The 26793-nt window shown below is 38.4% G+C and overlaps 1 protein-coding gene across 2 annotated transcripts; it reads left to right on the forward strand.

The window, feature by feature from the left end:
• Positions 1-3051: 3051 nt before the first annotated feature.
• LOC122310522 (protein CHROMATIN REMODELING 19) lies at positions 3052-26793 on the forward strand. Of its 2 annotated transcripts, XM_043124466.1 has the most exons (12): positions 3057-3719; positions 4356-4473; positions 10065-10105; positions 10230-10480; positions 10562-10742; positions 11700-11885; positions 11978-12151; positions 12293-12451; positions 17798-17875; positions 17964-18100; positions 26125-26343; positions 26511-26793. In XM_043124466.1, exons 1-12 carry the CDS (start codon positions 3228-3230, stop codon positions 26671-26673), a joined length of 2199 nt encoding a protein of 732 aa, XP_042980400.1. In that variant the 5' UTR covers positions 3057-3227; the 3' UTR covers positions 26674-26793. The 2 variants fall into 2 exon arrangements, with proteins under 2 accessions (XP_042980399.1, XP_042980400.1); XM_043124465.1 differs by lacking the exons at positions 26125-26343; positions 26511-26793 and adding an exon at positions 23873-25439 and having other exon boundaries at positions 3052-3719.

A 26793-nucleotide genomic window follows, 5' to 3' on the forward strand; every position in this document is an offset into this window, starting at 1 on the left:
TGGTCAAGGCACCATTCCGCCTAACCCAAGTCGAGTGTCTCCACTCATACTTGGGTGATCATAGGAGGAAAACAACTTTAAAGAGTGTTTCCCTCCTTGCCCCCTTTAGCGTTATTAAGGCACCCTCTCACCAAATGAAGGCCGAGTGTCTCCACTTGCACCTAAGCAATCATAAGAGGAGACACAACTCTAAGAAGTGTTTCCCTTTAGCGTAGTCGAGGCACCCTTCCCCAAAATGCAAGTTCAGTGTCTCCACTCGCCCCTTCGTGATCATATGAATTAAATGACTCAATAGATTGTTTGCTCCATTGCCCCTTGATTATGGCCAAAACTATCCTACCAAAGCATAATTTGAGTGCCTTCACTCATACTTAGGAGATCGAAGGAGGAGGCAACTCGACAAAGTGCTTCCCCCATTACCACTCAAAACATTATCCACATGAACACTATCGACACATATCTATCACACAAATGTAAACCAAAAGATAAAACTCAACAGTGATCGAATAAAAGCAATTAAAACCAATAAGCAAAATAGAAAAACATCTAAAAAATATTAACAAATATGATGTCTTAAAAAAGATATAATAAACAAAGACGAAATAACTAATTAAGGGTGAGTATTAGCATTGGGAGGAAAGGCATATGGCATCCTATCGCGCCCCAAAGAGTCAGAGACTTGATAAGTGGCATGACTAGCACGTATGGACTTCTAGTCTAACTCGTGCAAGTTGGGTCCAAGGTTGGCGAGCAAATATTTTTTAGCTGTTTAATGCTGAATTTATGGCCCAAACCCCAAGCCCGATTCTGAATGGAACGAGCAGCAACTATTTGGGGGGAAAGGTGAACAACCTCTTCCCGAGAAACCATCAACTTTTCGACCAACTTAGCCACCCTTAACTCCGAGTCTAACAATTTCCTTTTGTAACTCTCGAATAGCTCGTACAATTGTGAGTAACGCTGGTCATGACCCCTGAGCTCCAGTTTCACCTCTTTCTTCTTGGCCTCAGCACTAGCCTTCTCACCATGCACAATGCTAAGTTGAATGGCTAGTTGTTGTCAATCTTCCTCCAACTTGGTAAGGCAAGTAACATAGTCAAAGTTGAGTCAACCTGCCTCCTCTAACTCTTTTCCTACTTGCTTAAGGTGACTAAGCAAGATTTCGTGCCCCTCGCCCTGGGCTTTTACCTCATGATGGCATTGACTCACCTTCTCCTGGGATTCTTCAAAGTCCTGAAGAAGGCAGCGGATCTCTTCGCAAAGAGAAACTATCTGGTCCTCCAAAGTATGGGAATACGACTCAACTCGAGACATATTCCTCATCATCTCTTCCTGATTAGCTCTAACGGCCACAACAACACCATGCGCTTTACCGATGAAGGAACACATCGAATGATTTTCTTCCTCCCTCCAGGTCAATCTGACAGTTCGCCAACATGGCAGTCAGATGATTAGGGTTGTGCTCCAACTCCGACGGGAGTCAGGAATTTTTTTTTACTCTGACTCCGAGTCTGAACAGAGGCGGAGTTCAAGTCTAATCGGAGGTCAGAGTTCTGAGCTCCGATCGGAGCTCTGATTATTTAATTAGCAACGTTGTCACCATCCAACGGCTCCCATCGAAGACAGGGGAGTGGCTCACACCAGCCCCCTCCGTGCGGGGATGAGAATCGTGAGGTTAAGAAGACTTGGCACCACGGGAAATAGCACAAGAATTTGGAAAAGGCTATCGATTGAAAGGAATTCGAACGACAGAAAGGGAAGATTAAACGCAAATACAAAGTTCCCCAAGAAAGAAATGCACAAATGAGGAGAAAGAGGAGAACATAATAAGGGAAGTTAATCAACAAAGAGTAACTATTTAAGAAGGACAACGTCACCCATGATGATGAGGCTAATGATCATGAAAATTAGGGGTGACAATATGTTACATGACCCGTTAACCCAATACAAACATGACATGATAATAACGGGTTAGAGTTTAGTCTTAACAGGTTCGAGTTTAGTCTTAACAGGTTCGGGTCAAAACGGGTTGACTCGTTAAGACACGATTGCTTAATAAATTGACAACGGTTCAACTTGTTTTGACATGTTATAACCCGTTATGACACTTTAAGAAAGTTAAATTTATAATTATACCATTTTACCTAAAAGTAAAATTGTTATAATTTTAATTTTGATATTTTTATTATTTGAATTGTAATTTTAGACTTATAGTTAATTTTATAATTTTTATAAATATTGTGATTTTAACATTTATATAAAATTATGCTAAATTTAATCAGGTCAAATATGTTAATTTCTGGCACATTCAACTCATTTTACATAAACAGTTTGAAACAGGTTATATTGTGTCGTACTAATATATTTCGTAATATTCACTAATAGGTCAAAACATGTTAACACAATATGACACGTTATGTTAAAAGGTCGTATTTGGATTTGAGATTTTGATACGATAAGTTTAACGGGTCGGGTTAGAGTTGACTTTTATGGTATAATATACATGTTTTAACACTACACAAACACGACCCGTTAACACGATTTGAAACCCCTAATGAAAATGTGTCAAACCCCAAAAAGAGGAGGTGCGAAAACAAAACGATGCTCTTTCCCCTTAAGTGTATGGAGTCTAACATCTTAGCAATCGAGAAATAAAGCGTAATTTATTCTCAAATTTTAAAATAAAAATAATATTATAATAGTAATTTATTTACTTTTTAACTTTTATTTTAAACCTCTCTTAAAAAATATCTATACTAAAAAAATTTTTATAGATTAAGAGTTCGTTTGGATTTAAAGAATATTTCATCTTATCTTATATAGTTTCATTATTATAATTTTTCTAAATTCTCACATAAAATATAATAAATAATTTAATATTTTTAAATTTTTAAATAATAATAATATTAAAAAAATAATATTTTAATACTATTTTATTTAATTTTCAACACTTCTATAAAACCATCAAATCTCACGTCTAATTAGTCCTAATATGGATATTGTTTTATTTTAATTTATTTTATTTTTCAAACCTAAATCTTGAAAAATCTTTGCTCGCCTGCACGATGTTTTTTCCCATGTTTCCGACTTCTCCGGACACGCGATGGCTTTACTCTCACTTTCCCTTCCAAACCTTTTGTACTCTTCTTAGATGCTCCTCCCTTGCCTGTGACTGACTATCTTCACGGCGGCACTCTTCTTACGCCGTTTAAGAAGAAGATGGTGAAATGAAGCGTGTCTTCGAGGAAATCTCCGACGACGAGTGGGACAACCACTCCTTCAAACCCTCTCGCGTCCTCGGAAACCACCAAAAACCTCCTCCTCCTATCGAAGCCTTTGCTTACGGCTCCTCTAACCCCCAACACTCCGACCGGAGCTGCAGCGACGACTGCGTCGATATCACGGATGTTTTGGAGAAAAAATGTTTTGATTTGGAGGACGAGGATGTGGAGGTAGAGGGCACAAGACCCACGACGAACCGTGGTCGTCGGTTCGTTGTCGATGATGAGGAGAGTAATGGGGATTTCAATGAATTCTATGAAGTAAAGTCGAGCCCCGAGGTACAGGAGGACGACGAAAATGTTGATGTGGTCGGGAAGGCTTTGCACAAGTGTGCAAAGATATCGACGGAGTTGAAGAGAGAGCTGTACGGCTCCTCGCTGACCACGTGCAGCCGTTACGCGGAAGTAGAGGCTTCTTCTGTGAGGATTGTGACTCAGGTGCTTGAAGCTCTTCAAAATTGTTGTTTATTGTCATGGTCGTTGAATTTTATGGTTTTCGTGTAATGGTTTTCCATGTCTTCTGTTTGCTGAGGAACTTGAGGAGGAGGACAAAAGAAAAAAGAAACAAATTAATGGGGAAGACTCCAGTTAGAGTTTTCAATCTTGTGTCGTACATTTAGTTTGTAAAGGAATTATGACTTCACTTTGGCCGATGTAAATTGTGACATTGAGGTTTTACGATATAGGTTGAATATTTTTGAAGTTTTCTGTCCGATTATTGTGGCTCAAGTGTTTGTTATTTCATTTTGGTGGAGCCTTTTGTGGTAATTTGGGGTTTTATTATTATGATTGCTTTTTGTGAGAGGTTAGAAAAGGATAATTCTGTGAATTATGCAAACTTAGTTGAGTGTACTTGTCAGAAAAAGAAAACAAAAAAAGAAAAAGAAAAAAAGGTCTCTTAGTTTTTTATGAGTAAAAAACGGACACTTAGTTATATAAACAAATGTGGTGTTAGGTCCTATATAATTGAAAGCTTCCTTTGTTTACCTTTGGTTTTATATTTTGGCAACCAAGCTATGTGTTTAGTTAATTTCACAATGTGGTTGGTAACTGATACAGTTTTAATTATTATAGGATGATATTGATGCGGCATGTAGGTCAGAGGATTCGGATTTTCAACCTGTTCTCAAACCATACCAGCTGGTCGGTGTCAACTTTCTTCTCTTGTTATATCAAAAGGGTATTGGTGGAGGTACTAGATTTCTTCATTATGACCATCTTGGTTTTTGTCTTTACATTGCATATATCTTTTAACACTTTATGCAAACAATAGAGCTCTTTGAGATGAAATAGCTGATCTTATGAGTTCGTGGAACTTGCCTTTTAACTTTATGTGCTTCCTTAGCGAAAAAGTAGGATGAAGCTTGCTTTTCTAGGGGGAGGAGTTGGAGAGGAGACTGAGTTCTGATTGGTTAAGTGGAAGAAGGTATGCACTCCGATTTCTAGTGGAGGGATGGGGGTTCGAAATTTGAAGATTTTTAATAAGGCACTTCTTGCGCATGGTGTAGGTTCGTGGAAGAATATTACAAATGGATGGGAGGTTTTTTCTTGTCTTATTAGCTTTGCGATTGGCGAGGGATCTAGGGTCAGATTTTGGCATGATATTTGGTGTGCTAATTTAGCTCTCAAGGCTACCTTTCCATCTCTTCCCAAATGGCTCTTGATTAGGAGGCATCGGTGTCAGAGCTCTTGGATAACTCTAGTGGATCCTCACAGTGGAATGTTCGTTTTCTTAAAGCTGCTCATGATTGGAAGGAGTTATTTATGATTTTTTTAGTTTATTGTATACTTCGAACATTGGTAGTATTGAGGCAAACAAGATGCTTTGGATGAATACTTGGAGTAGGAGGTTCATTGTGTGATCTTTGTACAAGGCTTTGTCATGTCAAATTATATTTTGTTTCTTTGGAAGTGCATTTGGACAAGTAAGGTGTTGCCTAAAATTGCTTTCTTTGATTGGACTGCATCTCTTGGGAAAATATTGACTATGGACAATTTGTGAAAGCATGGAATCATCGTGATGGATTTGTGCCATAGGTGTAAGAAGAGTGTTGAGTTTTTGGATCATCTTTTACTTCATTATGAGGTGGCAAAGATGTTATGGGTGGAGATTTTTAACAGTATTGGAATTGCATGGGTGATGCTTAAGAGGGTGGTAGATTTGTTCGCTTGTTGGCAAAGGATTCAGGGTTATTCCCATATTGCAGATGCATGGAGAATGATTCCTTTATTTATCATGTGGTGTCTTTGGTTTGAAAGGAATTGTTGAAGCTTTGAAGCTGGGGAATGCTCTCTGGATGAGCTTAGGAGCTCTTTTGCCATGATTTTTTCTTTGGGGGCTTCTGCCAGTTTTTTTAATGGTGCCATCTTATACGATTTTCTTGCATCACTTTCTAGCTCCTAACTTGTAATTAGGTGTTTGCTGTTTGCATACTTCTCGTGTACTTGGATTATGCCCATTTACTAGTTTTAATAAAATTTTATATTACTCATAAACAAAAATGATGTAGTTTTTTTTTTTTACAATTTGAGGAAAGCCCAAGCCACATCTTGGGATCGCATTCACCACCCGCTCATACTAAACTTGGGGTATTAATAATCTCCCCACTTAAATCCCCAACGCCTTTGTCGGGTCATTCCATCATAGGTGACACGACTTAAGTCTACACTTTTGGTTGAGATTGGCTTTGATACTGTTTGTAATGACTCAAAGAAAGCTCAAGCTTCATCTGGGCCCACGCTTTAAAAGAACTAGTCAATGTTTTAATTGTAGCTCCCTAAAATCGTTATGAAGGTCATTAATTTCTCCCTTTCAGGTAATGTAGGATCCCATTCACCATCCTTTCATACTAAACTTGGGGTTTACAATTTCGGACTTCATAGTTGTGGAAAACCTTATCGATATGGCAAAGGTGGAAGGGGCATTTACATGGTAAGATAATAGGGACAATCTTGCTTGGTCTAGAGTGAATTGCCTCCCCATTTCCTTAGTGGAAAGCTCACCTTTTTTGCATGTCTCAAAAGGAATTGATTAGACTTTGCTTTGATCATTTCCCCTCCTCCTTGATTGTGGGGATTGTCAGGGCAGCAAACATTACTTCAAGTTCAAATATATATGGTTATAGTGAAGCAATTGGGGGGTTTTATCGACCTAAGGTTCCCCTAATTACATTTTGGAAAGTAAATTTAAGTCCGTAAAAGATAACTCACAAGTTTGGAATGAGGAAGTATTTGATAATGTGGGCACGAAGAAGAATTCTCTTTTTTGAAGAGCTCTAGGCATAGTGCATGTACTACAACCAGCCCATGCCTAGACGTTGAGGAAGGGCAATGCTTGGTGGTGATTTGGAAAGGACAAACCTGATGGAGGAAATATGTTGGAGACAAAAGTTGAGGGCATTGTGGCTTAAGGAAGGTGCTAAATGTTTGAAGTATATTCATTGGATGGCCAATTCACATAGAAGGAATAATTCCATTAACTCTTTTTATGTGGATGGTGTAATTTCCTTAGACCCTTTGGTGATTAGTAATCACGTTGTGCAATTTTCCTAGAATTTGTAAATAGAACAATTCACCTGGAGGCCTAAGCTACATGGACTTCCTTTTGTGTTACTTGAGATGGTAGAGGCAATGGATGGGAAGACTCTTCAAGAAAGTGAGGTGTTGGAGGTAGCAAGAGTGTTAGAAAGCAATATGGCATTGAGTCCTGATGGCTTTTTCTTGGCCTTTTTTGAAGTCCACTGGGATGTTGTGAAGGAAGATGTTATGAAGGTGTTCCATGCATTTCATTTGAAAGGCAGTTTGGAAAATAGTTTGAATTCTACCTTCATTGCCCTTATTCCTAAGAAGCCAAGGGCAATGCAGACTAAGGACTTTTGACCCATTAGCTTGGTGGGTGTTGTTTATAAGATGATGGCTAAAGTCCTCGTAAACAAAATGAAATTGGTATCGTCTAAGGTCATATTCTACTCTCAAAATGCTTTGTATCACTGGATTCTTAACTTGACTGCCATTGCCAATGAATGCTTTAATAACAGATTGAGATTGGGAGAGCTAGGATTGTTGTGTAAATTGGCCATTTAAAAGGTCTATGTTCATGTAAAATGGGTTCTTAACTTATCTATTGAGGAGATGTGGTTTTGGGAAGAAAACATGTGATTAGATTTTTAGCGCATCTCTTCAGTGGACTTTCTAGTCCCGATGGATGGCTCCCTTGGGTTTATTCAGTAGTATGTGAGGATTACATAAAGGGGACCCTTATGCCTTTACTTTTTCCAATAATTATGGAAGCCCTAAGCTGGATGATATGTACTACGGTGTAGAGGGGGGATTCTTAATGGCTTTCGATTCTGGCTCAGTCTCTCTCATTTACAATTTGCTAATGATACCTTGGTATTCCATGAGGCAAACGAAGATCATATCCATCACTGGTGCTGCTTATTACTTGATGCTGTCTCTGATTTGATGATCAATTTGGCATTGGAATCAATGTTTTAATTTCCATTCTATTCCGGCCGGAACTACTGAAGTTTGCCGTGCCAGAACAGTAATTTTTGTGATAAGCAGTAAATGCCGTGCCGGAACGGCTGGTGTAGGCTACTGTTCCGTCCTAGGTCAAATTCCAGCCCATTCCGGCCGGAATGGTAATTTCGGTCCGAAACTTAAGGTATGGCATTTTCGTAAATACTTTCAGATGCATTGCATTTTTGTAATTCTTTCTCTATTTCAACTTTCTGGTTTCTCCCCTATCCATGAGAAGTCATAATCAAATCCCTAGATCTAGAGTTCATTTTTTGCTCTGTGTCTCCACTCTCGAGTCTCCACACTCCAACGGCCACCTCCACACTGTCACAACTTAAGCCTCGTGTTGCTCCATCTCGTCTCAACTCCTGTTGCTTCGTCAAAGCTTGGTTCGCTCATGTTACATCTTGATTTGGTTTGATATTCGCCTCTTTTTCTCTTCTAGACAACGCTGCTAGCATATCTGCAGATTTCAAAAATATATAATAGTCCTCTTCTTGATCTGGTTTGGGGTTCTGCTAGCATATTTGGTTTGATTTTCGCCTCTTTCTCTTCTTGACTGATATAAGCTGCAGTTCTTTGAGACGAGTTTTCTAGTTAGAGACGAGATTGAAGGGCCAAAACAAAGCTAATAAATGAAAATCCAAGAAAGAATTGAAGCTTAAATGGTATTATTTTCACCTTTAGAGTTGGGTCTAACTTTTCGGCCAAACTAGTAAGAGTGTTGTCTTCCTCAAAGTCTCCTCTGTGGATTCACGTGGCCACCAGCAACCCTTGTGTTTTTCGCCCCAAAATTCTGTGTCTCACACTTAACTAAGTATTATTGAATTTTTTAAATTTGTGCTTTTAAAACTTGTATTAAGAAGTTTTATTGATTTTCTTAGGTATGTACGTTTTTAAAACTAGTATTGATGTTATTTTGGAATATAGTTATATATATAATTTATTTATATAACTACTATCCCAAAACGTGAAATGTACCGGTATCGAAATGTTCGATTCCAGTACCTCAACCGGAACATAATTCAAAAATTTTGTTGGAATTGCTTTAGGTTGCAGAGTTGAGAATGTAGCTAATTTGGCAATAATTCCTGTGTAGAATCTTTCCCTTACGAATGACTTATCTTGGTCTTCCCTTGGGAGCTCCCTTCAAAGCCAAAGCAATTTGGGATGGTATTATTGAAAAGTCGGAGTGCTGATTGACGGGATGGAAGTGGCTGTATTTATCTAAAGATGGTATATGCACATTGATCAAGAGCATGTTATCCAACTTACCTGCTTATTATCTGTTCCTTTTCCCACGTCCTGCAGGTGTTGCTTAACTGGTTGGAGTGCAAATGGCTTAGTATTTAGGTTTCTAGCCAATCAGAAAAGCAAACATTTACATGATGACGTTGTTTTTCCATAGATGAAGCATTGAAGTAGAGTGACCGATGCTTGTTTTGTCCTTTAGACGCACCTGTAATCAGCAAATACTCCTTTGGACTAAGAGTGCCCTGCTTAAGGACAAAATACTCCCTACCCCAACCTCATAGATATGGTTAATATTACTTGAATCAGAATATATGTGCTGAATAAATTTCTAGATGACCTTAGCAGTCTTAAGATAGAGTAATTTACAGCTGATATTGGGTTGAATACTAGTTAACATGGTATGGTATATACATAATGTGGAGTTTCCCGAGCCCATACTGGCGCATGGATCAGTGCCTTTGGCCTTAGCTAGATCAAGTGCTAATTGTGACCATTACCCAGCAAGAATATTTCCTCAAATGAAGTGCAAATCTGCATGAGATTTCAGTAGTAGATTCTTAGTTTAATTAGAATTGAAAACTAACACTTGTTTGGATAATTTGGATGGAAGGATCATATATTCTTTTTGATACGTAGAAGGATTATATATTCTACCTTTATTAGTTGGAATTTGGAAAGGGTCAAATTTATATCTCCTTTGTTCTGCATCTCTCAATATCACCTTCTAGTTTGGATCATGAGCTAATTTCTATATGGTTTTCTTTGGATGCAGTATTTGCTGCTGGTTAGTATGTACTAGTGTTACAGTATTGCCATGCATGAAAAAACTTTCTGCATCCTGATTGTTTGCTCTGCCATGAATATCTCATCTCTGGTATTATTATAGGGTTTTTAACTTAACCAGAAAAAGAAATTATTGAAGGTTTGACATTTGGTTTTGAATATATGTTTAGAATTATGGATAACGTTTAAAAAATTGAAGTTGACTTGCTTTTGTATTTTCTGCAGCCATATTGGCAGATGAGATGGGCCTTGGGAAGACTATACAGGTATGCTAGGCTCCATTATGTCCGGATCTATCAAGCATTGTTCTTCTGACACCCTCTTTTCCAAGCAAAAATCTCTTATTTGGATCATTGAGTTGTAATATCGTAAAATTTTCTTGTCCAACAGGCTATTACATATTTGACCTTACTGAAACACTTGAACAATGATCCTGGTCCACATTTGATTGTATGTCCTGCTTCTGTTTTGGAAAACTGGGAGAGGGAACTTAAAAAGTGGTGTCCATCATTTTCAGTTATCCAATATCATGGGGCTGCACGAGCAGTGTATTCGAAAGAGTTGAGCTCTTTAGCTAAAGCAGGATTGCCACCTCCTTTTAATGTTGTTCTTGTATGTTATTCACTTTTTGAAAGACACAGGTTTGTTGCACTGAGCTCCTTTCCAAAATATGTTATTTGATTTCTTGTTGGTTGAGTTCTTATAAATGATGCTGTATGCAGTGCAAAGCAGAAAGATGACCGTAAATTTCTGAAACGTTGGCGATGGAGCTGTGTGCTGATGGATGAAGCCCATGCCTTGAAGGATAAAAATAGCTATAGGTGGAAAAACCTTATGTCTGTCGCACGGAATGCAAACCAGCGGCTAATGCTGACAGGAACACCACTCCAGAATGATCTACATGTATTACCAGCAATAACATATATCCTTTTAAGTCACTAATTTGTTCTGTAATTCATACTATTAATTAAACGTGGAAATAAGCTGTGGCTGCGTCTTAAGAATAAAATTTTATGGATGGATGTGACTAAAACCTGAGCAATATGACCTATAGTACTAGCCCATGAGCTTAGGCTCAAATGCTGCTTCCTTCCCCTATAAGAATGGAGTGGATGGAGAGTTTCAGCTATTAATTTTTCTTGAAGGATTGCACATTGCAAGTGTTGCTGAAAGAGTACCTTGCCTGAAGCCTAGATCTATCTTCCTGTTCTTCCTTAAATTTCTGCAACTTAATTCAATCCTTTAAACCTTGCAATCAAATATTATTTCTCACTTTGAAAGCCCTAGGATGTAAACCTCCTCCCAACCCACCTTTTAACTTTTCAGTTAGCTTTAGCACCTTAGTCCAACCTCAAATTCGCATATTTTCCTATCTGCATACAACATGAAACCTCTCTCTAATCCCTCTGAGATGCTGATGGCAGAACTCCTGCTGCTTTGAATTTACTTTCAAACAACATTAAAGTTATCAAGAGTCAGCCTAAATCAATCTTTCAATCCTCAAAACCAAATCTCTTTTTTCCCTGCTAACCTTTTGCCACCAAGCCTCCAATGAAGAGTCTTTAAGCTCTCTGTAGCTGCTATCCTACTTCATAATTTGCTGCAGCTTCAAAGAAAAACTTTCGGCAAAAATTTAATTATATTAAAAAAATGTCCTCCATAAGCTTTTTTTTTTTTTTTTGTGGTGGTTGGTGATGGCCGCTTTCAGAATCATGCTTTTTCTCATTGATGGATTTGAATTTAAGTTAACGATTACACTTAAATGTAGCAGCAACTGAAGTAGATTTTGTCGCTAAGGACATAAATTTTTTCCCTTTCTTGTGTTTTCTTTGAGGTTAACTTGATAGGCTTATGTTGCAGGAGCTGTGGTCGTTGCTGGAGTTTATGATGCCTGATCTTTTTGTTACTGAGGATGTTGACCTGAAAAAGCTTTTAAATGCGGATGATATGGATTTGATTGGTCGTATGAAGTCTATTTTAGGACCATTTATTTTGAGACGGTTGAAATCTGATGTAATGCAGCAACTTGTTCCAAAGATTCAAAGGGTATGCCCAATTTTTTTATTTGAAATAAATACATATGTATTATATTTTCTCACTTACAATTCACTTCCATAAGCGCTAAAACTATTCTACAGGTTGAGTATGTTGTAATGGAAAAGCAACAGGAAGATGCATATATGGAAGCTATTGAGGAGTATCGTGCAACTTCACGAGCTCACATTGCTAAAAGCTCGGAGATAAACTCGAATAATCTTTTTGGAGTTCTTCCACGGCGTCAAATATCTAACTATTTTGTTCAGTTTCGTAAGGTGCTGCAACCTTTGGTTATCTATTTTCCATAAATTCAGTTTGTTACTTCAAATAATTTGAATATCTTGTGTTTATCTTATGAAGTTTGCTGATGTTGCATTTTTTTTTCTTTTCCTATCTTTTTCATGTGATTTTTCCAGATTGCAAATCATCCTTTATTGGTTAGACATATTTACAGTGATGAGGACGTTGTTCGTTTTGCTAAGAAGTTACATCCAATGGGTGCTTTTGGCTTTGAATGTACCTTGGACCGAGTAATTGATGAACTAAAGGGTTATAATGACTTCTCCATTCACCAGGTAAACGGTTTGATCTAATGAATGTCTCCTTTTGTTTTTACATATACTAAGAATGTGAAGGTCTATCCCTCTATAAAATTGGTGCTTTCTTTTTTTCAAAATCAATTATAATTGGAGTTCTACGCCACTGGTATATGCTAGTACTCCTAACTCCTTTGATTTTATTATACCTTTATAAAATGGAAGGATTCTCCTGGGATTTAATATGTATTCTAATTAGTTACCATGACCACAAACATAAGAAAGAAAGAAAGAATGAATGCAAAGGGGGTTTCACGCAAGGTTGACCATGGTTGGATGTGCATGAGTCTTTCTCTTTTTCAGTGGTTTTCTGCTATTGTGTTAAAGGGAGAGAGTGTTCATGAGTTTTTGTTTTCTTTTCAACTTTCTGGAATGTAATTAGGTGCCACATCTTGTATACTTCCTGTGTACATGGGCTTTGCCTAGTTTCATTCGTTTCAATAAAGTTTATTACTTATCAAAAAAAAAAAAAAAGGTTGGATGTGCATATTAGTTGAGTCAAGTCTTGCTAACAACCAATCCCTTAGTTTGCTTTGATGCTCAAACCACTAATTGGACCGAGGAGGTTTACTAAGTTGTGTGTCTTACCGGACTGCACCCAGGGGGTGGTGCCAGCTGACCGATATTGAAGCCGAATGCCCATGGTTGGTCTTGTTAGTCTCTATTGGTAAACCCCCTCTACTTCTAATCATAGCTCCTAGCCACATATTTTCAAACTTAGTAATTGCAACCCCCATGAATACCACCACAGTCCAGCAAAATAGGGAAGTGATCTGAACATACGCTATACAATCCCTTCTGACATAGCTTCGAGTAATGAATCTCCCAAGGAGGAGAAACAAGAAATCTATCCAGACTCGACTAAACTGGGCAATTGGACCATGTGGACTCACCCCCCACAAGGGGAAGACCCAAAAAATCCAAATTGAAAATCAACTTTGAAAAATCCTCCATTGCCGAATAAATACTAGATCCCCCGATCTGTCACTTGGGAAGCGAGTTACGTTGATACCCCCGCTCATACACCACGGCACATCCCAACGATAATACAATCTCACCAATTCCTCCCACAAAATTCTCATTTCCCTATATGAATTTGGCCCACAAGCACCCACATAGGCCGCTTGCTCCCACCCATCCACAACATTTTTGAAAGAAGCTATAGAAAAATTTCCAATACACTCCACCACTCTTTTATCCCACATTAAGAGGACACCTCCTGAAGCTTCCATAGATGCCAGAAAAGCCCATCCCACAAAAGATCACCCCCACAAACTACGGATAATACATCGCATTTGATGAATAACATTTATACTTATAAAAAAAACTACAGATAATACATCTATCAACAAAGCGTAAATTCGTTTCTTGTAAATACACAATATCGATGTTCCAACTATGCAATAAGGACTTGGTACTAAGTCGCTTGTTGGAAACATTAAGCTCCCTAACATTCAAAAAGAGGATCTTAGGCTTCATAAGAAAAGTAAGACCCCTTCCCTTTCAATCTATCCTGCCCTCCACTCCCCTCCTTAACATCATAATTAATGGACCATTTTAATCTTCTCAATTCCGTTTCTTCCTTTGATATAGATTTCTAAGCTGACGAACATCCAGATTTGATAGCAATTAGGAGGGCCTTGAATTGCTATTCATAGCCATCACAAGAGATCCCAACATAGGCTTGAGTCTCCTCAATCTTTTTTAGAACCCAATCCGAAACAATGCTGGATGAAGTTGGACTAGGTGGAAGTGTACATAAAGGGGTCAGATTAACCTCACTTCCATCAGAATGGTCCCCATCACGTAGGGCCATTGGCAAATTCGAAACATCTAAGAACCCCACAAGGAGGATAGATGGAGGCACCACTCCAAAGTTTGACAACTCCTGGGAAAAAACCCATTTTCCCATTCTTGATTACTGAAGGACTTCAATAGGGATCAGAGACGGGAATACCATTGGGAATGACTCCATAGTACTCAAACCCTTTACAAATGGAACCAGAGACAAGCCCGATTTGCCTTCCTTCCCTACCACTGCCATTTGTAACAAAAACTCCCTTTCAGTTTCCGGCGATATTTTTGGCTCACCATCCGAAAGGTCATTGGATGACGGCAATGAAGTCTTGCCAGCCCATCTAACGATGAAGTAGGAATCGACGCCACAATAGAGGAGGAAGGAACCTATTTCGAAATACCCAAAATAGACCTGGTACGGGTCTTAGCCGACCAAACAAACTGAGAGCTCTTACCCAAGCCCAACCCATTTACATTCTTTTTATTCTTTACCGCCTCACCCGACATGGAGCCCAAAAGACTATTTGGCCCATCAACAGAAACAACCTTCTGCTTGCCCAATAAACCAGCCTCTAAGCCTGCAGTGCCCATCAACGAGCCCAGGTCCAATTCCACCTAGCGTAACATCAAATTAACTTTTTCCTTCATGTCCAATAAATCTCTCTGCATGGCCAATAACGATAACCCATCTTTACCCCTAGTCATGCTGCCCTTGAAAAACTAACCGTTGTCCTTGGGGAGACGAATGGATTGCTAGTCCGACTTCACAACCACCACACGAACATCCTGCCGACCCTCAGAATTACCGTGAACCACCAAATTCTGACGCAGATTCTTCAAGACCTCCACATTGCCAAGCAAAGATGCCCTCTGTTTAGCTTTGTTATCCGCACCTAAAACATGGGAAGAAGTAGCCACCTCACTAAGCGTTATGCTTCCAGGATTGCGATGAAACCATGCCTCACCTCTTTCCTATACTTAGAAAGTGTAAAAAAAAGGCCATACTTGTTGTGGCGTCGTTGGGCCAAAAGAGCCTGATTCCCGTTCCTCCAAATCTTGTAAAACTCTGAAGAACCAGTTGGCGCACCGCAAGCACCCACCACTTTGGCCAACCAATCCACCGTAGAGATATCAACAGTGATGAACTTGGTGACCTTACGACTTCTCTCCGTAATCTGCCACCACTGACCCCACTCTCATGTTGGAAGTCAAATATCTTTGAATCGATTAACAACTTCCAACTCAAACCCATCACAAAAGGAAGAAACAGAACCAAATACCCAAAGGAAAGATAGGAAAAATAAAGAACGAACAATTAATCTTCCCCTCGACTAGGTCTTGGAAACAGTGAGAATAAAAAGTTTCTCTGGAATTAAATCAGAGGTAATGCAAACAATTGAGTTTGCGAAGTTGAGTACATGTAAAACAAATGAAAGCAATGTAGATTGGGTTACTGGAATTGAAGTTTTCTCAGATGATGGAAAGAAAAACTAACATTTTCTATGCCCTAAACAAAGATGACAAGAAAAAGGAGTGGACAGAATAGTCATGTGGTTGGATGTCCCTGGATTGGTTATCCAGTGTCAGTAGATTCAGTAGCAAACGCATTTGGGGATGAAGCTAAATTATCTGAATGGGCAAAGAAAAAGGATGCCCTGATGGATGATTCCAGTTGAACATAAGCTGACACAGAATATCTAGCTCATACTTACTGATGGCCAAGTGTCAGAGGTGGAAGGACCAAGATCAGACATAGGTGTTTCTACTGTTTGAGTTATGATTAGCCTGAGTCCTGGACCTTCAAACTGACCCTGCATATCTCTAGTTTGGTGACCAGTAAGTTCTTTGACTATGTCGTAATCTATTACAGTGAACAAAAAATAGTTCTCAATTAAAAACAACATCCATTATTTTTCACCCATCACAACCCTTAAATCCTACCACAAACTAGCTTATGAAAACTAGTAGGTATAGGCTACACACTGAGTTGTTCCATGTATCCGACGTTTTAGATCACATATCCGAGTCACACTCCCCATTTTTGTATGGTTCAGAGCTGCAGCATCCTGAATCTAGTTTGCAGAACTGAGAAATAAGCATTCTTGATTAGAGGCTGGTTGCATGGGTGTAATAATGCAGACATGATAGTGGAGTTCTCTGCCTTCCGATTATCAGAAGTGAGATCATTTAGAGATGGCTATGGGTTTTTACAATTTAAATAACTCATTTTACTGCTACTCTTTTTGAATAAGTGGGGGTGATTGTGACCAAGCAAGCAGTTGAGCCTGTCCAATTTAACTGTTTGTGATAACAAGATTTGGGTTTTCTATAGAGAGAATCACCTACTCTTTTTAGCTTTCATGATATCAAGGTAGTTTATCTGTAGACCACTTTTGATTAATGACATTACTTCAATTACCTTCTTTGAGATTGCCTACTGAACTCCTATGAACACAAGCTAGCAACCACAAGCTTCTCAGAACTGACCGATGTGACAAGTGATTGATTGGCTCTCTAAATGACTTGCACATGCAACATCAATTCGCAATAGTACTGATTCTTCTGATGAAAATATCTAATTTCAATCTTTATCCAAGGCAGTGAACTTTAAACCTTCTATTATTGTTTAGTCTTTAGGTCTTAATATCACCATTTCCACTCAACAGAATATAAGAATTCAATTCAAAAAGAGTCCACCAGTTCCAGCTACCAATAATGAAAAAGCACAAATATTGGATCCATGCTCAAGCCCCTCAATTAATTGAACCCTGTAATGAAGCGACCAGTGCATCCTTACCTCAACTATTGCAGACAGATCATGTGAAAAATCTTTTAGAGCAACTGCACCTCATCACACGGTAAAAGTTGACAATTTTTTCTATGATTTGAGATCAATTAGTTTTCTCAATAAACAAATCAAGGGCTTCATATTATAGGTATGAAAATTTGAGTCAATTGTGGAGTATTGTGAGAAAAGATGAAATCCTGAATACTGTGAATAACACAATTGGTTTTCAACTGACCACCTCCTTGATCCATCAGTCTATCCTAACAGGCTCCCTAGTCCCTAGCCTGAGCGCCAACTGTAGTTAAAGGCTGCTGTTTTCGTAGTTAGGTTTGACGCTTCACTTTACAATGCCTGGCTATATTCTCATGTTTTTCATTTCTCCAATTTTCTCAGAGCCTAAACCAGAATTATTGAGTGTACTTATGATGTGCTGAACCTTGTTTTGGTATTGAATTCTTTTGCTTATATCATGTTAGCTCCCATCTAATATATTGTGCTGATTGGACAATTATGATCTTTTCTCTTTCTGTGGTGGGTATGTTCATCATTATAAGCTTATATTGGGTGCATAACAGCTAAATATCCAATAACTTGTCTGTGCTTGGAGCATTTATTGAATTAATACTCATCCAAGGATGAACAGAATTTGATATTGTTTTTTGAAAAGGTTTTTAGATATCATTTCATACTAGAACAGTGTACTGATTTTTTACATCAATTCATTCTGCTTCATTTTACAGCTTCTACTTCATTACAGTGTCACTGCTACAAAGGGAATTCTTTCTGACAAACAGGTTATGCTTTCAGCAAAATGCCGGGTATGATTGGAGTATTAAACAATTTTTTTTTTGGAATTACTTTGTTTGATCCTAATTAATTTATGGAGTTTTCCTCTCAATGATACAGGCATTGGCTGAACTTCTTCCTTCACTAAAGCAAGGTGGGCATCGTGTTCTGATTTTTAGCCAGTGGACATCAATGCTTGATATCTTGGAATGGACTTTGGATGTGATTGGGGTTACATATAAACGACTCGATGGAAGGTACTGCTCACTTTTTGACTTAACTAGTTAATTCTTTGTCAAAAGTTCCCTTTTCTTTTATTCCTTCTCTCTCTCTCTTTTTTTGTTTTGGGGGGGGGGGGGGGGGGGAAGAGAGATTTCTAAAAAATGGTTTTGATTGTTTGAGAAGTCATTCATAAATTTCAGTGAGAGAAGGAGACGGGGAGGGGCTGTTGGACTGGTATATGTAGATCAGATAAGATTCACATCTCACACTGGATGAATTTGCTGTATCTGTCTACATATGCTATGTGGGCAATGGGCATGGGGTGGGGAGAATTTTTTGATCTATGGTTTTAAAATTTTAGAATAAAGGGTTAAGATTCAAATTCAAATATGGAGTTTTGAAACAATGGGAAAATAAGGGTAAGATAACTGTTTCTTTGTGCGAGCAGGTTGCTGGGAAAAAACTTTCGCCAGCAGTTGTATTTGAGAATTTGTGGTTTGTTTGATAGGGTATTTTATGGTAAAATTTGTCTGGAAAGTATGTTTGGGGTTGAGGGTTTTGAAATCAAAGGAGAAACTCTTGATAAGGGGTTCAAAGGAAAATAGAAGTGTGAAATGTGATAGTATGCCAAAAAAGAAGTGAGAGCATTCTAGGCACATAACACAAATCTCCCATCATTCTATCTATCAAATTCCTATTTTTTTTTTGAGTTCACTAAACGCATGTGTGAAGATTCTCTATCTTCTACTCGCAGCAGTATGACATTATAATATTCTTATTAAACTCAGGACCTTATAAAACTCACGTGACAACTAACTGAAACTCGGAAAATAAATCCAAAGTGATTAGGCACTCCTTAAAAGTTCTGTACAAAATTACTAAAATACCTTTGATTCACAAGATAGTAGAAAGTTATAAATTTGCCCCTAATCTGAGAAATAACCATGATTTTTTTTTGTTGTGTAAAATTAACCATAACTTATAAAACACAAAAACCCATATTAAAATTTTGTTGTAAGTTTGTAACCCAAGACTCTTAATGACTTGACCCACTTTTTTTTAAAGTATATTAGACTTGACCTAATACAATGTTGTGCGTGCGCCACAATGAGACTGAAATATTAATGGCAGATATACGCTGATAAAATCTAGGTATATAGGAAATCCGGATTCAGTTTTTGTCTGGGGATATACATATATATATATATATATATATATATTTATATATATTTGTGTAGGTTTGGAAAAATTGCAGTAAAACCCCTCCAAGTCAGGTAACTTCAGAACTTAAAAGGGTTGCCTTAATGGTAGAGATTTCATGGAGATGGAAATCTTGGGCTCTATGGCTAAGGGAGGGGAATAAATATACAAGGTCTTTCCATCTAGTGGCTAACTAGCATGAGAGGAACAATACCATTATGATGCTCAATATTGATGGTCTCGTATCTTCAGATTATTCCGAGATTAAGGACCATATAGCTTGGTACTTAATACTACTGCTCACTGTACAATTCACATGGGGATCTAAAATTGGTTTAGCATTTGAGACTATCCATTAATCGATAGTTGCATGGCTGGAGAGGTCATTTGACGAGAAGGAGATTCGTGATGTGGTAAGGATGGGAGGAGGGAAAACATCAGGCCTAGATGGATTCACCATGGCATGCTTCAATTTTGTTGAGGTGTGGTAAAGGAGGATGTTGTATAGGTATTCTGTGAATTCTATTTGTTTGGGCAGTTTGAGAAGAACCACAATGATACCTTTATTCACAAGAAAGCTGGGGCTTCAAATATTAAGTTTATCGTCTTATGTGAATGGGGTTTAGAAGATTATATCCCAAGTACTTCCTAATTACATGAATTAGGTTTTGGGAAAGATCATATTGAACCCCCAGATAACTCATTTGCTAGAGTGAGACAAATTTTAGATGTGGTGCTCATTTCTAATAAATGCCAGGATAGTAGAATCAAGTCGGAAGAACTAGGCTGGCGTTTTATGCAAACTTAACATGGAGAAGGCCTACGATCATGTTAATTGGGTTTTTTGCATTAGTTGCTTTTGGAGGTGTGTCTGGCTTTGAGGAGCAACATGCTTTGTGTCTTCACAGTTTCTCTGTTTTGGTGAATGGAACTCCAGTTGGTTTCTTCAATAACTACTGTGGATTGAGATAGGCTGATCCCTTGTCTTCCCTATTATTTTTCATTATCATGGAAGCTCTTAGTAGAATTTTGTTAGTCGTGGTTGGAGGGTCTTTAAGTTAGGTTTCTTAGTGGGGGTATGCTAACTGTAGCACCCGTTTATTGTTTGTGGATAAATGTTGATATTTCTTGAGGCAGATTGAAGCTATATTCATTCTTTGAAAGCACTTCTATGTTTTGAAGCTATCTTTGGCTTAAAAGTGAACTTATTAAAGGCAAATATCCACTATTTATGGTGCTTGGCTAGTACATTAGGATGCAAGGTAGCCTCATTTCCTATGAAGTATCTTGGCCTTTCTGTGGGAGCCTCCTTTAAGGTCAAGTCTATTTGGGACAATGTGATTGAGAAGATCAAGTGTCTTGTATACGTGGGCTATGCCTATTTCAATATGAATAAAATATCTTCTTATCAAAAAAAAGAAAAAGAAAAAAAAAGATATAGTGTTGATTAGCAGGTTGGAAGAGGATGTACTCATCAAAAGGTGGTCGGACCACTTTAATCAAGAGTACTCTCTAATCTTCCCACATACTTCCTGTCCTTGTTTCCTCTACCAGTTGGCTTGGCGAATTGCATTAGAAAGCTCCAACATGACTTTCTTTGGAGTGGATTAGGTGAAGAGGTCAAATTTCACCTTGTGAATTGGGATGAGGTTTGCTCTCCAATCTCAGGTGGTGGACTAGGGACTCAAAACCTGAGGGTGTTCAATTGGGTTGTTCTTAGGAAATGGTTGTGGTGTCATCACCAAGAGAGGGAGGCATTATAGAAACTTGTGATAGATTATAAGTATGGTAGTACTTGGAGAGGGTAATCCCTAGGGGTTGGCTCAAGTGGTAAAGGCCTTGGGCTTGGGGGTATGCTCCTCTCAGGTCTATGGTTCAAATCCCCTTCGGTGCAAACAGTCTCTAGGGGCCATTAGACTGGGGGATTTTCCCCTTGAATTACCCAAGGTGCACTTGTAGGAAACTCGCTGAGGGCCTATGCACCCCCGGGATTAGTTGAGACACTGTTCTTGGTCAACCGGTGCCAAGAAAAAAAAAGTAGTACATGGAGAGGGTGGTGCTCTAATGAATACAAGTAGAATATGGGGTGGGATTGTGGAAGAATATTAGAAGAGGATGAGGGGTATTTTGTCATGTCTTTACATTTGGGGTGAGTGATTGTCTAAGATCAGTTTTTGACATGATATATGGTGCGGATATAGGACTCTTGGTTCAGGGTGGCTCATGATTGGGAATTCGGTGCTTTCTTTGAATTTTTCAATCAACTGTATTCTATGAGAGTTAGAAATGAAGAGGTAGATAAGATGTTGTGGACTCCCTCAAATAAAGGGAAATTCTCTACGTTTATTTTATAAGGTCATCACTAGTCAAGATAGCAATCTTTTTCCTTGGAGGAGCATTTTGAGGAGTAAAGCACCCCTTAAGGCTGAATTATTTTGTATGGATAGCTTGCTTAATGAAGATCCTGACCATGGACAATATGGAAGTAGAGAAACAGTATCACCCGCAAGTTCGTTGTGAACTTGTGCAGTTGTCAGGGCTTTGTGAGATGATTTTTCCAGCAGAGTTGGATGTGCATGGGTTATGCCAGGAGGGTGGTTGATCTTCTTGCCAGCTGGAGTGGTGTTTATGGCATCTTGCAAATTGTGACAATTGAAGATGGTTCCCATATGCGTACTGTGGTGATCTGGAGGGAAAGGAACGATTAGAACTTCGGAAATAAGGAAAGCTTAGATGTCTCTTTTTCAATATCTTGTTTCTATGGGCAATAGATAGAGGCTTCAATGGGTTCAATTTTGATGATTTCTTCTATCTATATCTAGCTCTTAACTTGGTGTTTTCTCTTGTGTATGTCCTTTGTGCTCGTCCTTTGCCGATTTCTCTGTTAATATTAACAAAGTTCTTTTTACATATAAAAAATTCCCTCAAACATTACACTGTCCCTACATTTCTGAATTATATGTTAACATGTTTATGCTGAAAAATATGATGCAACTGTTACCTCCAAGGTACTAACACTCGAAATGAATTAGCAGAATGTTTTGGTGATGTTTAAACTTTCATTGAAATTGATTAACATATTGCGTGTACCTCTGAACTTGTAATTAGTAATCATTATACTAATTATTGAGAGTTAACTAATTTACGAAAGTTTGCTCCCCACTAGTTGAACTCCACCAGCTTATTTCCCCACGAACTGGTTGCTTCTCATTTCGTTTTCAAGGTTTTATATCTTTTTTTGGTTAAAATTGTGCTCACATTTATTGTAGAATTTTGCTTCATAAGGATGATAAAGTTTTTGAAATTAAGATAAGCATTGGAAATTTAATAATCGAAGTCCAATATTTATTTTTGGGAAAAATAGGCATTTTCTTTGAATTTTGTTTGTAAATCTGTAAAATCACTTAAAAACCTTTGTTTTTATTGCCATGAATGTTACTAGTGTATATTTGTGCACTTTTCTGGTGGTTAGTGTCCTATCTGAAACAAAATGGTATTGTAGTACACTTTTGCAAAACTTGGAGGGAGGTCAATTTTTATAATATTATATTGTATCAAGTCTATCTCATTCCTACTTCATTTTGATTATAGTGTAATTGTGTGAATTAGATTCCAAAACTCAAACTGATTGGATCTATATTTGATCACATATAGTAACTTAAGCTTATAAATTTAAGGGACCCCTTTACTTGGACTTGAGTTTTCAATTTTTTGATTAGGTTAAATGCAAAAACAGTCCTTGGGTTTTTTCACGTTTTGCAAAAAATTCCATCTATTTCCATTTTTTGCCATTTGACCCTTGGGTTGATAAAATTTAACTGTTCTAAGGTAAAGTTTGTCACATGGTGTTAAAACTTACTGATCAAACAAAAAACATGGAGTTAAAACTTAAATTTTCATGTGAACCAATGAGAAGCCGACTTGGTTTTTTTTTTTTTTTTAAATTACAGGCAACATGTGTAATACCTGTCTAATACCTTCCACATCAAATCCTATCTTTTCTCCATCTCTAATCAACAAGTCATGGGACTCTGTGATGTGAAATTCATCTTCTTGATCAGACTCTGATAGACCTGTGGCGGAAGCTTCATTTGAATACCCAATGAAATCAATTAACCTCAATATTATCCCAATTCCAGTGTGTGGAAAACCTGATTGAGAAGCTTGAACATGATTTCTTTTGGAGTGGGCTAGGCAATGAGTTCAAGTTTCGTTTGGTCAAGTGGGATAACGTATGCTCTCCAATCTTTGCCGGTGGGTTGGGGATTAGAAATTTGAGGGTGTTCATTATGGGTGGTATAACTATGAGAGGGAACTTTGTGGTAGATGGTGATTGATTCCAAATATGGGGCATTTTCTTTTTTCTTTTTTTTTTTTTTTTTTTTTTTTTTTTTGTGTTGGGGGGGGGGGGGGGTTGGATGGAGTGCCATGGAGGTACAAGGGGCTTATGGGGTGGAAGTTTGGAAGCATACCAGAAGGGTGGCCGGCTTTTTCTCGACACTCTAGAATTGCAATAGGGGATGGATCTAGAATTAAATTCTGGCATGATATCTGGTGAGGAGATAGAGCCCTTAAGCCCTTAAGAACATGTTCCATACGTTTTTCAGGGTTGCACGAGAGCAGGAGGCATTGATGGCGGACATATTGGAGATGTTGGGTGGCTCAATTCAATGGAATGTAAACTTTATTAGGGCGCCGCATGATTGGGAAGTTGGCAGTTTCTCTGATTTTTTCAGCCTCTTGTACTCCACGGGGTTCAGGGCTCGAGGGACTGACAGGATGTGGTGGGTACCCCCTAGAAAAGGAACATTTTCTATCCGTTCCTTCTATAAGACACTTGCAAACCTGCATAACAATCATCTTCCTTGGAAAATCATTTTGAGAAATAAGGCGGCTCTAAAGGCGGTATTTTTCACATGGACTGCTCCTTTGGGCAAGATCTTGACTATGGACAACCTATGGGAATGCCGGGTGATTGTAGTTGATTGGTGTTGAATGTGGATCATCTAATACACGGAGAGGTTGCCAGGGTGTTATGGGATGATGTCTTTTGAATATTGGACCTAGCCCTGGGTTATGCCTGCTGGTGTGATCAAGCTTTGGCTTCTGGAGGAACATTAACAGTATTCCACAAACTACAGTTTTGTGGAAAATGGTTCCAATTTGTATACTATGGTGCATATGGAAGGAAAGAAATAATTGGAATTAGGAATGGCTCATTGGAGGAGATTAGATTGTTCTTTGTTAATACTTTATTCCTATGGGCTAAACTATTGACTTCAACGGGCTAGATTTTCTGGATTTTCTTGTTTCTATTTTGTCCTCTTAACTAGGTGTTGTCTCTTGTATACTTGGATTATGCCTATTATTAATATAATCCTTTTACTTCTAAAAAAATTGTTGGCTTCTCGTGCTCTACTAACTATGGAGACAGAATGTGTCATCTCTACTGCAAAGATAAACATTAGCCACCCATACCTAAAGCTCGATCGCTACTTGCACAGAAGCTCAATCTGCATCTCCCTGAAATCTCGTTATTCAACGGAGTTTCAAAACCAAAGAAACAACCAAATGAAATGGTACATAACATGATTGGTGCAAAAGCAAAGACCAAGAAACCCAACTCCCATGTTGAGAATTCAAGCTTGTACTTGTTGATCATAACGGGATGCAGAATCCCTCGATCACTCTCATGTAGAATCTCTCTATGCCTTATATGTTGTCATCAACAGCTCGTGTATGTAAGCCTCTGCCACCCCTTAGTGGCGTGCCAAGCCTGGATATCAAGTGTGCCACTAGACCTTGAAGGCACATCTTGGTGTGGGCCACATCGGCATTGACTCCCATGGAATTGTCTGAACTTGGCCACCTGATCTTGCCCCCAACCATCTGATTGTTCTCAAAGTCCATTGCTGCCATCTCAAACATTAAATCGAAATTCTCACTCTGCCGAAAGTTTCACAATGGTGCAGTGAAATCTATAGAATTGCTGCTAGATGTTGTGCCTTCCATGTATGTCCCACGAACAACTCCTAAAGTACTTTCTTGCATGCTTGTGCCATTTTTGTGCTTTTCTTCCCATCTAAGCTCTTCTTTTTGCTCTCAATCTTTCCCTTGAATCCAAAGGCAATGTGATCTATGCCATGATATTAAAATGCCCTTAAGATTGACAATTTTGAAATAAGAAAACAATTTGACAAAGAAGAAGAAAATTGAAAAAGGCTCCACGGACTTGGCCATGGAGGTGACCCTGGAGCCATGAAGGACGACCTTCATGTAGGTTGTACCCCATGGCAAAGGAGATCCAATGGCCACCTGCACAGTCATGAAGGATGCCCCCCCCCCTCTCTCTCTCTCTTCTCTTGTTTTTTGTCTTCAAGCTTTTTCAAATTTTTAGACCTTAAGGCATCATAATGATAATTTATGTGATTTCCTTTATTAATTTGTCTTTGATTTGAAAAAGGACAGGCCTTAAGTATTTGGAATTAGAAAGTTTAAAATTCAAGTTTTAAAATCAGAATGAGCTAAAACTCGAGTGATCTTTATCCTAGTTTCGCTACATTTATAAAGAATCTGAAATTTGATGTTCCTTAGATTGGAGATCATAATTGATGTGCATTCTTAGATCAAGGACCAAAGTATCACTTCTTTTTGATAATAGAATTTATACTGTAGGTTAGAATATTCCCCTAATTGGAGAGCAGTGGCGTTTTATACTCCTCGTCAAGCTCATTCTTTTTGAGAGAAGGCCCTTGGGTTCTTTTCCTGGCTTGGAATATACATGCGCAAGTCTCTTACCATTAATGCAGTTCATTAAACTCTAATTTTTTAATTACTCAAACCTCTCTTCCAATGACAGTACTCAGGTGTCAGAGCGACAGACAATAGTTGATACGTTTAACAATGATACTTCTATATTTGCATGCTTGCTGTCCACGAGAGCCGGAGGTCAGGGTTTGAACTTGACTGGAGCTGATACTGTTGTCATTCACGACATGGATTTCAACCCACAGATTGACCGACAGGCCGAAGACCGCTGTCATCGCATTGGCCAAACAAAGCCTGTTACAATATACAGGTTCTTGCTGTTCTAGCCCCCTTTCTCCGGATTAAAAAAAAAAAAAGATTATTGGGAGAAAAGACAGCCCTGAACTCTCTCTGGGATATCCGTTTGAATTATTCTCTGCTGCAAATTTATGTATTAGAATGTTTTTTTCTTTCCTAAACTGCTCGAGTTCTTCACAGGCTGGTTACCAAAGGTACTGTTGATGAGAATGTTTACGAGATTGCAAAACGCAAGTTAGTATTGGATGCTGCGGTCCTCGAGTCTGGCATGGAGATGGATAATGAAGGTGAAACATCTGAAAGGACTATGGGAGAGATATTATCCTCACTTTTGTTGGGTTAGAACATTGCTCGTCTTTGAGATAGACTGCAGCTAGAAAATCCTGTTTTAATTGATTTGCATATGCTTAACATGTAAGCTCCCCATTTTGATAGTAAAAATATTTCACCTTTATTCATCTCA

The sequence above is a fragment of the Carya illinoinensis genome, chromosome 5 (assembly GCF_018687715.1).
Source record: "Carya illinoinensis cultivar Pawnee chromosome 5, C.illinoinensisPawnee_v1, whole genome shotgun sequence".
Taxonomy (NCBI): Eukaryota; Viridiplantae; Streptophyta; class Magnoliopsida; order Fagales; family Juglandaceae; genus Carya; species Carya illinoinensis.